This window comes from Stegastes partitus, unplaced genomic scaffold (assembly GCF_000690725.1).
Source record: "Stegastes partitus isolate 25-593 unplaced genomic scaffold, Stegastes_partitus-1.0.2 Scaffold890, whole genome shotgun sequence".
NCBI lineage: Eukaryota > Metazoa > Chordata > Actinopteri > Pomacentridae > Stegastes > Stegastes partitus.
In genome coordinates this window covers 86,770-98,264 of record NW_007578621.1, presented here as the reverse complement: position 1 = coordinate 98,264, position 11,495 = coordinate 86,770, and the positions used below count along the sequence as shown (strand labels likewise).

The 11,495-nt window shown below is 45.8% G+C and overlaps 1 protein-coding gene across 1 annotated transcript in view; it reads right to left on the bottom strand.

Moving 5' to 3' along the window:
- fn1a (fibronectin 1a) overlaps nt 1-7,962 on the bottom strand; it is a 29,206-nt gene extending 21,244 nt beyond the window's left edge. Inside the window, exons 1-10 of the mRNA XM_008293517.1 lie at nt 7,640-7,962; nt 6,748-6,873; nt 6,520-6,654; nt 6,094-6,225; nt 5,751-5,888; nt 4,849-5,007; nt 4,073-4,270; nt 3,790-3,972; nt 2,951-3,127; nt 21-176 (exon numbers count right to left, since the gene is read on the bottom strand). Of these exons, the coding sequence (XP_008291739.1) occupies nt 21-176; nt 2,951-3,127; nt 3,790-3,972; nt 4,073-4,270; nt 4,849-5,007; nt 5,751-5,888; nt 6,094-6,225; nt 6,520-6,654; nt 6,748-6,873; nt 7,640-7,769 (1,534 nt within the window). The 5' untranslated portion in view covers nt 7,770-7,962. The remainder of the gene's footprint in view (nt 1-20; nt 177-2,950; nt 3,128-3,789; nt 3,973-4,072; nt 4,271-4,848; nt 5,008-5,750; nt 5,889-6,093; nt 6,226-6,519; nt 6,655-6,747; nt 6,874-7,639) is intronic.
- Between the last annotated feature and the right edge of the window lie 3,533 nt (nt 7,963-11,495).

Here is an 11,495-nt window from a genome sequence, read left to right as displayed (position 1 = left end):
CAGCTCAATCAGACACACACCTTTGAGCTGGGAGTAAGCCACACAGCTCCATTCCCCTCTGCCATTGCCGACGCAGGTGCAGCGCATCATGTGACCCAGAACGTCGTGCCGTTTGTCCCACTGGTCTCCTACGCGGTACATCACCCCCTCGCTGGTCGTGCACACTTCCTCATGAGCTAAAACACAACAGAGAAATCATTTACTCATATGTCAGGACCTAGGCCGACTCAGACTTATGATTTCTGCTCCTTTTTGTGTTTTAAAGCTGTTGAAAAGCGAGATATGTCCTTTTAGATAAGTGTGGACGCACACTGTTGTAGTGTTCATACACAATAATGAGACACACAGGCATGCATCGACAGGCCACTACGTCATACACGCTTACTTAGCAACACAAGCAGCATGCCAGCATGGGGATAAAAGCAGCAACAAACACATTATATTGAATGATACCCCTAGGAGATCACTGACTTAAACCTGCAATTATTACACAAGAGTGTGGAGGATACAGGCATCACAGAACACCTGCATCCATAGGAGAGGAAATCTGATTAAAAGTTAGAAACAGCTGTCTGTGTTCCTGTATGTATGAATGGCTGTGTGTGTGTCCACCATATGTTCCCAGTTAATTAAAAGAGTGAGCATGTTTTTATCAGTGATAGAAAGTTTGTCACAGTGGGTGGAACAAGCAGAGACCTGCCTTTATGTGTGCGATGGAAAGAAAGCGCATGGCTTTATTTAATGAAGGTTTTCAGCTCTGCTATGAGTGCTGACCTGCATCAGCTTCCAGAAGGCATCAAGGAGCAGAAACATCAGCTGCAGGTAAAATACCTGATGTAAAGCAGGTGAGGAGCAGAGAGAAGTTCTATGTATTCATGCCGACTGACACATCTATTTTTGTGGATGTAAAAAAGAAGATGATTTGTGTCTTGGGCTCAGACGGGCTTTTCTATGCCAGAAACAAACTGAACCAGACCATCTGGATCTTAAGGGTGTAGCTGGATCAGAAGGGGCTGGAGATGTTTAGGATACAGTATAGGATGATACAGCACCTTAGCAGTGGTCTGAGATGGGCCAGGTCTAGGTCAGTGATGAGTGGAGGGTTACTTTGATCTCAAACAGCGCTGGTTTCTGCTTCACAGCACATTCCTCTCTCACCCTGTGTGACTGGTGCTCAGTGGTCGTCTTGTAATTACAGTATTAGATCAGATGTTTGGATGCATGTTGGATGTGCTTTCACAATCAGAATCAGAATCTGTTTTATTAGCCAAGTATGCGAGCACACACCCTTCCTGCCCCGGTTGCCTATAGCTGGAGGGCAGCTGGCTGCTTTTCACGTCTCTGAAATGAGTCTTTTCTCCATATATGGAAGGTCTTTATGCTGAATCTGTTCCAAATGGTTATCAGCAGTCTGAATATATTTGGCCTCAGCTGAACCTTGCTTTAGGAAAATGTTTCTGGCAGATACCGATGTGGGAACTGAAATGATTCCCTCCTGCTGCATCGATTCATCACCAAATGACAGAATTAGTTGGATCTCATGGTGGAAAGGAAAACTTCACTTCTGTTGTGTTTTTAGTTCTTTTTTAAAGTTCTCACATTTCAGTCGTGGATCTAATAATCTAAATGATGTATTTTGCATAATCCTGATTGTTGGCTCACGGCTGGAGGCCATGAGGCAGACGGAGTGATTAGCCTGTCGAACAAGCTTTGAAGAGGACAGCCACGGTGGAGGAGAAGGGGCTCCAGACCTGTTTACACATCACCATTAACATCTCAACAGCCATGTTTGTTTTGACAATCCCTCTAAAGTCATTAAAGTCAGTATCAAAGAGCCCCTGTGCCCCCATGCCTGCTGGACTGAGTTTACCACTCTGACGGTGCATAAACAGTGCCTTCTTTTAGTTAAACCTTGACAGGGTATATTTAACCACATGGTGTCGGCCAAAAGGTGGTCCCAGGGATGAGGTGGGAATTTACAGGAAGTAGGATTTTTTTAGTCCCCTACAAAAAGCTTGAGGTTTGCTATACTATAAGCTGTCTACATGGAAATGTGTCAACTCAGAACATCTGGACAGAACCGAATCCACCGACTTCAGATTGGAGTTAAACACGGTTGGAATACTACGGGATTTCATGGATCCTCCTTTGCAGACGTCCTCAGCGATGCTCAGCTGTGTTTGCATTAAGTGGCTTTGGCAGCGACTGCACGCTGACTGGCTGTAAACAGCTGGCATAATGATGTGGTTTCTAAATAAGACTGTTAGACGTCAACAGGGTTTTAGCTCTGATCGAGTTCTCTGGACTTTCATGGTTTGTGTTTTTCATTTTACAGCGTGATGGCTTTCTCATCAGTGCTTCACAGACATGAGTGCAGCGTCAGTGACCTCCTGCTGTTTCACGGGCTCAGGCTTCTTTTGTTACCCACGGAGACCTAATTGACACCTAGATAAGACAACAACGCTTTTCTTACAAGGCGATGGTGACTTCAGTTTGGCTGTGTGATAAATAAGGTGTAAGAACCGTTAACAGGATTTGGTCTGCGCTCTGATAATAGCCTTAATGCTAATTAAATAGGGCTGCCCATCAAATAGTGCTATTTTAATGCCCTCAACACAAAGGACGCGTTAACTGCTTGCTTCAATCTGGGGTAAATACACGTTATTTAAGACCGGGAGGGTCACTGCAGTCAGCGCCGCATATCATGTTAGTTACTATACTGGCCAGCATATGGCTGAGCTTATCCACAGCTGGCCAGCTGGCAGAGCCTGTGAGGAAGGCCATCATCTGCCAAACAAGAAACACCTTGTTTTTCGTTTTCTCGGAAAATGGACATCTGAAGAACATTTCTAACAATAAAAGTTTGTGGCTTAAATTTGTTTTAAATGCCACACAAATTCAAACAACACCAACTCTTCAAGGCCGTCTTCTCTCCATCACACGCACTCACCAGCCATGGGACAGAAGCCAAAGCGATGCTCGGTATCGTAGTCTGTCGTGGTGCCACACCACTTCATGCCGTCCCTACGTCCGTCCGCCGTACAGTCGGTGTAGTTTCGGCCGTTGTAGACGAAGGGGAACTGGCACAGAGCGCCATTGGAATTACCGCCTCGTGTTGTCACCATCACTGTCAAAGAAATACCAAATCATAAATTAAACCCCAATACAACTCTTGTTTTGTGATATTTGCAGAAATATTAAATAAGACGAGTTTGTAGGATATACTGTGGCTCCGACGTGTGTGTCGCTTTAGACAAAAAAAAAGGATTAGCATGCTAGTCAGTAAATGTAGCTCAGTGCTATATGGAGTAAAGGCTAATTTAGCTCATATTAGTTTTATATTAGTCATAACTCAGTCCTGTCACTCCTCTGACAACAAAACAAAACAACACCTCAATGACAGCCCTGAACAGTAAAGTACATCCTCTGTGCTTTAGCTGCCTGAGCTAATGCTAGCCTCACAGGCCAACGCAACGAGTGTGTTGAGGTTAAAAACAGGTCCTGGGAGGTTCAACTCAGCGTCGACTAGCTGTGCTTTACATGCACCTGATGTTATAGCCGAGTAATTAGCTAGCATTACATATGATAAAATGAGGGTCTGGAGTGTTCTTCTAGAAAAAGGCTTTCCACTCCTGCTCTGGTCATACAGTCCACCCTCCAGCTCTCCCAACACCAAGCTAACAGCATCCTGAGCGTATTAACATGCAGCCAAGAGCTTTGGGAAAAACAAATTAGTTACAGCAAACAATTCAATTCAAGAATTTCAATAATATCAACACATCTGCTCACCATTCTTCTCTGTACAGAAAGAGTACTTCTGGTCCGTCTCGAAGTCGGAGGAGGTGGAACACCAGAGCTGTCCGTCGCTGCGTCCGTCGGAGGTGCAGGAGTGGTAAGTCTTTCCTTTGTAGACGAAGGGGAACACGCAGGGCAGGCCTCCGGAGTTGCCGCCATACACTGGAGCTGGTCCGTCTGGATGAGGACAGGTCAGCATCTCTTAGCATCCACCTTTTGTTTTGCACGTTTATTGCTCCTGTACACATAAGTACGCTGTAAACAGAACATCTCTCACCCCACTGGTCACAGCTGACTCCATTGCCAAGGCAGGTACAGATCATCTGCTTGGCTCCCTGGTTCTTAATCCAGCGCTGGCCAATGAAGTACGACAGTCCTGTGTCTGTCCGACAGGGTCCCTCCTGGGCGATCTCAGGCACGGTGGCCGGTTGGTAGACCGCCGGCTGGATGTTGGTGATCACACGAGAGCCGGTGCCTGAAATGCAACAACTCAGATCAGATCTACTGCAATAATATCAGCTCAACAAAGGAATAGAGATGGACAGTATTGCACTGTAGGACATGATCTAACTTAAACCAGATGCTTGAGCTGGATGAAACACAAGAAGAGACTTTTATTATACGCTTGCCCCAAAGTGCTAAGTTCACTGACCCTCCAGTTAAACTGTATCGCACCATGAAATCATAAAAAGGTGCTTTTTTTTTTTTTTTACTGTCCTTAAGTCACAGCCAGCATATGTTTCCATCTCACACCCTGTAATCACTTCAAGCCACTTCAAGCACATTTTTCCCCCAGCAGCTTTCCCATATTCATGTCTCCCTCTACGTCCCCCTGCTCCCATCGTGTCATTCCTGTCTCTCTTCTGTCATGAGCTCATGATCACCAGTTACAGGACACATCTTTCTCACTTCATCACTTGGACACTTGGCACTTCTTATCTCTCCCTCCTCGCAACATCTGTCTCTGGTATACATTCTTCTCTCCACACGGAGGGTGAGAGAGGAGGAGGGGGGAGGAAAAGAAAAAGAGACAGGGCTATTATCAGTTCTCACCCAGGCCAGTGGTGTGAAGTGAGGCATGGCGTTCACACTTCCACTCCCCTCGGCCGTTGCCCGTGCACAGACACTGCAGCAGGTGGCCTCGGGCGTCTGTCTTGGTCCAGGTATCTCCAATGCGGTAGGAGGACAGAGTATCCTGGTCGTTACAGCGATCTGGGAGAAAAAAGGAATGAGCAAGAATTTAAATTGATGAAAACTGTAAAAACTTCTACATGCAGAAAAAATGTGCAAAAGTCTGCAGTGACTCTTTGGGGACGGATTCCTCGCGGCCACAAGCTGTTTCCATGTTTGCGCCTCGCAATTTTGCTGACAACTTGAACACACAGATGAATTTATTGATGAATGACCTCCTTCAAAAAGCCTCCGGGGCCACCCTGACTGTCTTGCATGAAACAACAAACTAATGGAGGAGAACGTTCGTGATTATCCGTTGCATCAGCCGGTGTAATTAAGAATGCAAGTAATGATTTAAATCAGCAACACAGCTGGTAAACATTTCCTCCACGGCATGTTAAAAACCTCCAACAAATCACGCGTTGCCATTCGTCCTGTCAGTTAGACTAGACAGTGTATGTATGCCGTTCGCTGAGGATTAAAACTGACGTATATGAGACGTATGTGACTCAAAACAGCAGAGTCTGATGAGCAAATCATTCAATTTTCTGGCTTATATGAGTCTCACTTGTGCAACCCTGTCAAGTTTAAACGAGTAACATTTGCTGCATTTGTGTCCATGGAGGATACAGGATCAGAGAAATCTTGAATATAAATGAAAGCAAGAGAATTTCTGAAAGTTCTCAGCTGTCACACAGATGACGAACAGTGGCACAGGCAAGACTGGTGGAAGAACTGGAGAGGGCAGGTTTATACCAAGAGTTAAATAAATGGTTTCTTACTTCTAGAGGTGCAGGTGATGCGTCCACTTCCCTCTCCCAAACAGGTGCAGTCAACAACCATCCATCCCTGATACGGCTTCTCCCACGTCTCCCCGACAACGTAGGACGTTCCCGCGGAATTGTCATAGCAACGCTCGGCTGCAGGATGCAGACATATGAACTACTTAATCAACTAAAAACAGGTATTCTTTTTTACTAATCTGACCTAAAATAATGTTTAGCACTGACTGTAAAACATGCATACAATAGTGCAACAACTGAAATCCAGCGTCACAAATCTTCTGGCACCCCAGTGAGCAGCTGTCCAACCAGCTAACAGTCATCATCTGTCTGAGTGACTCACCCACAGGTTTGCAGGTCCACTCTCCTTTGCCGTTACCCAGACAGACGCACTCCAACATGTAGCCTCCTGTTTCATGGGGTCTCCTCCAGGTGTCACCGATCTTATATGAAGCTCCGCCCTCATGGCAGCGATCTGGGATGGAGAAATAAAAAGATGACGTCAGAGAAAAGTTCACTGGCACGTGTGCGTTAACAAGGTAAGAAAGCAAAGGAAATGAAACTACTCAGACATTTCTGCCATGACCGAACCAGCCAGCTAAGTGCACCCAGCTGCATGGCACCGGTTGTTAATCAGTGGTGGAGAGTAAAGAGATTACCCAGTTTACTGCCACCGCTCTGGCACACCAGGATGCACACAGAGAGACACGAGCTCGGATGTGTGCTCTGAGGTTAGAAAGGGGCAGTTTCTGGTAGAGGAGGCACTTACTGGCAATAGTGCAGCTGATCTTGCCCCTCCCTGATCCAATGCAGGTACAGTCCCAGATCATGCCGTCCTTGGGTCTCTCGTAGGTGTCTCCCACAGCGTAGTACTGCTGGTTGATTTTATCATAGCATCTTTCTTCTGCATAAGCAAGAGAAAAAGGAAAATTTGTGTTTTTTGTTTTTTCTTAATCTGTGGACAAGTTGTGATGCAAAAGAGGTCCAACAAACTAACCTTCAGGTTTGCTTTTACACTTGATCCCAGCTACTCCATGGCAAGTACAGATCAGGGTGCTGCCCAGAAACGGCCGCTCCCATTGGTCATTAACGCCGTAGAAGTTGCCGTTCTCTATGCAACCATCTGAGCGAGAGAGAGAGGGGAACAAAGCACAGCTGATGGAACGTGGTTTAGAGCAGCAGCAGGTTTTTCATATTGGAAAGACAAACACAGGCCGTGGAAAAACCGTCGAGCCCTAAACCACAGCTACTCAACACATAGACTGGTAGATCAGTGGATAAACAACAAAACAAAAGCCTTTTTTCTGTCTAAATAAGCAAAACCTAAACTGGGAATAAACATCCCATTGAAGGACTCGACTTCTCCCATGTCTGTGAAATCGACTCTGGATGTGTTAAGCTGACTTCAAAGGGCCCTGATGCTGAGTGATAAATCATTTGCACAGAGTGGAGAAGAATAGCTTTCCACTTTTCCTCTCCTCTCTCTCCCACCACACCAGGCGCTGCTTTGTTCACATCTCATGACTTCACATCTCATGAGCATCTCTCTTACTCCTCTACTTTTTGTTCTAACCCTCAAATAGACCTCAACAGTCTTTCCTCTCTGTGAACTTGGATCCTTTGTGCGGATGAAGCAGAGAAGGGACAGGGAAGTTGGTGTGGTTGATCCAGGGACCAAAAGACTGGAAATGACTGATAGAAGTTTGTTTTTTTGCAATTAAAACGCACAAAGCATCACTTAAAGTATTGAATGGACACTGAACAGTCATCAAGTGATTTAAAAGATGGAAAAACAGACAACAGTATCTCTCAAGTCCCCCCAAAGTATCTGTGTTGGCCCCCTGCAGCATCAAATGATTCCCGCAGGAACCTGACTGGAAGCAGCTTACCCTGAGACACTGAGGAGACGTGATGCTGCTGCGCCTGCCGCCGGTTCCTGTGCGCGTCTTTGGGCATGCAGTTCACCGCGCTGCCGATGCACAGAGCGACCAGCACCCTGGCCACGGTGCTGCCGGACATGGTGTTCAAAACGAGGCGCTCGGTTGCTTGCAGGACGTGGTTACAGGTGCTCCCCGTGCGAGTTACTGTTTAGAATTTAAGCGGAGAGACGTCGGTTCCGGTGCAAAGCCTGTGTTTGTACGCCGCGCTCCGACCTCCTCCTTCAGTGCGCGTCTGAGCAGTGTGCGGCCCCGGAGTGCAGGTTACCACACTGTGCTGCTGGGAGTGATTTATCTGGGCATGGCTTAGTTTCAGGCGGAGGAGGGGAGGTCCCACAGTGAGGACCGACTACCCACGCAGCGTGTGCGTGACGCGCACAAACTTTTCCGAAACAAAGATCATGCCTGCTGTAGTTTTATTTTTAATCTCCATGCAACCTTCACCAGTGAGGTGAACCAACTTTTTTTTTTTTTAATACCTGCAGCCCAGCACATCTAATAAATGTCTGAGGTTTAGGATCCTGAAGACACTCCACTGCTGTGTAGATCCACCTCCTTCCCGTCCTGCTGGCCGCTTCTCTACATGTGGACTACAGTGTGGAAATGATTGATGGGACTGTTACAGTGAAGCCTGTCACACTTCATTTTGCTCAAATTCAACCTAAAAAGTTGCCATCACAAACCTGCCCGTCCAGCTGCCCTGTGATGTGGTTGGTCGGTGGTGCTTTCCACCCAGTAAATGTTCATCTGGAGCAGCTCTGCTACAGGACGTTGATGCAGTGCAGCGTATTGGGCTATAGGTTTTACACAGCCTGAGTAGTGATCTGCAGGAATTAGGTCACATGGCGTCAGTGTCTGGAAAGTCTCCAGTAGCCTAAAGTTTCAATGTCTGGAAAGTGTTTATATGTCCAGGCGTTTTATTGAAATGATTCGTCTGTAGGAGCCAACTTCTGTAATGTGAGGATCAAGAGGTCAGCTTGGTCTCCTCTCCTGCTCTCTCCAGCTCACCGACTGTCCTCCTTCTTCAGATGGAGGAACTTCTCCATTCTCTGTGCACGTTGCATTTAACTGGGCTCATTTTAAAATCTTTTTCTTTTCCAGTTTAAGTCGTATAAAGCAGGAACAGGACTCAGCATCTGGTTCTGAGTTTGCTTTTTTCACCTTCAGACTGCAGAAGCACATTGTGTAACCAAAGGTACATTAAAGTGTACTCCCATCTTTAGAAAAGGATTTTTAAGTCAATCTGTGTGTTCTGAAGACCAGTTTGATTCAGTTCAAACACTGAAATCTGGAAAGTGACTGGATGCCACCAGAGTTCATGGTTCAGCAGAAAGAAAAGAAACTCCTCCAACATATGACTGCAGCAGCATTCAGCAGAAATCAGTTTTCTGAACTGTAGAACTTTCACGTGCAAATGAAATGGACTTTTAATGATAAAATCAACAGATACCTATGAGTGTGGAGGGTTAGAGGAGGAGTCGACTGCAGGGATTGACATTGACCCTTGGTGTGTGCAGTGCACATTCTAAACTAATTTACTGAGGGATCCAGCCCGGCCAGAAATGAGAAACAGCTTCTTGGGTGTGATTATTTCCTCTGTAATGTCATGAGCTCAACTGTTACAGCAGTAAAATTGATTAATCGTCAGTCAGCTGGTAAATGAAGCCAATCAAGTGTTGGTGAAATGTGAGTGAAGGCTCTCTAACCACCGTGTTATGTGTGTCCGGATGTGTTTGGCGAATAGGCCCGTCTTTGAGGCGTTAAGGAGATTTTACTTTGGCATTATTTGGCTTCAAACTGTGGCACATGTCGTCTTTTATTGAGCTTTGGCTCCACATCCGGAGACATTGCTTAGCTACAGGGGGACTTGTTATGACACACCATAGCATGATCCTCCATCTGTTGTATTTTGTCTCATGCATGGGAAAACTGTTGGCTGCCACAGACCGTACAAGGCATTTTCTTTACAAGCAGAGACACAGAAATGAAGAGGCGACTCAACAGCTCTATTCCTGTCAGTATGAAGGGCTGAGGTTTATTTGAAGGATGCGCATGCAGGTTATCCCCACTGACATGCAGGCATTCATTCATTGTTCCTGGAGAACTGAGGAACGGGCGCTTCTGAGAAGAGAAACTCCACATGTGTTTCCAGTTAGAGACCTACAATCTGTCTGCGTATACAACTAATGTTTCTGTGATAGCAAACCACACACTGAGGTCTTTCTTTGTTTCTTTCTTTAGTTTATCCCCCTTAAAGACACTCATCATCCATATGGGCATGTTTGTTGGATGTCGATGTCACAGAAAGGTGCAGAGGTCAAGAGGTCACCTGATTTACCGCCAGCAGCAATTTTACAGCCTAAATGCATTTCACATCATCCACGGGTCACTGACCACGCTCTGTTCCTGTTAGGAACTTGGACTTGGAGCTTGTGACAACAGAAAACTGCAAAAGTTTGTACAGCAGAGGAACAAACAACTGGAGGAAAACATGCGTCACGGCATTGTGCTGTAATAATGAAGTAATCATATCAATCTTATGCAGTTAGATAGTTATGTTATCCACTGAACTGAGGCTAACCATAGGATTTAATACTTCCACTGTGGGGTGGCTTCTTTTAGTGCCTTAAGTCTGTCGGAAACACGGTAATGTAGCTTTTTCCAAAATAAAGCAACTAATTTAATTTAAAGCATTTAGACCACCTCACTGGAGTGACCGAGACTAAACGCATTCAACTGGTTACCATCTGTAAACTGCTACTGCAGCGCTGAGACGAGCGATGGCCAAGCTGGAAATCCCAGTTTAGAGCCATTATCTAATTATTGTGCAAGCTAACTGCCAGATGTGGCTTTGCATATAAATATACAAACATTCTTATGGTTGAACTGTATGGTTTTAAGCGGTAATTGGTCATTAAAAGCAAATGACACGGGATGATCAAGATGAAATTGCAGCAGAGATTTCCATTATGCAATTTGGGTTCATTGTTCACAGTGACAACAACACCCTGAGGTACAGGAAAACACTGTCATGAACACAAAAACAGCTGTTTTCTCAACAAAAAGTGTAAAGACCCAGTGCAACACGTCTACATGAACTTCTCGATTTAGCTGAAAGTAAAAGAGAACAGAAATGAAAGGGCAGAGAGAGTGCAGCAACAAAACCGAGAAGAGGGAACAGTAACGCTGAAAACTAAAATAAAGTGTGGAAATCCCTGTGGAGGGTTTCAGATCAGGTTCATGGCTGCAGGAGTTCTGAATACTTCCACCAGTGGGAGAGGATTGGGTGAAAAGTGTGTGGAAATAACGAAAGTGAATGGAGAGTTGAGAAATTTGGGCAGAGCAAGTGAAGTTTTGCGCTGACGTGTGGAAATCATACTGTAACTTAGCGATTGCATTACACAACACATCCAGAGCGATCGCTCTGAGAAGGAAGACGAGTGTGAGGAAAGAGGTCACAGCTGCAAAGCCTCTGTACAGCTGCTGCACTTCTTCATCCAGCTTTTTCCGTTTTCCTTCTGCAAATTCTCTCACTGTGGCCTTCTGAAAATGTCCAAGTGGCGTCTGGTCTTACGGCCCATCATTCATTCTTGAAGTGCCTCTTCGTCCTTGCCTCGAATAACTGGTCATTCCTCGCATATTACTGTAACGTGTCAGCATCTCCGCCGGCCTGCTCCTACTGCTGCACCACGCTCCAAGGCTCCTCCAAATGCAGTTGAGGATCTTGTGGTTTCGCCCAGTTGTTTCTAATGATTTCCAACAGTCCTCTGTCTGCTTAGCTGGAAAACAATCATGTGGTGGATAACAG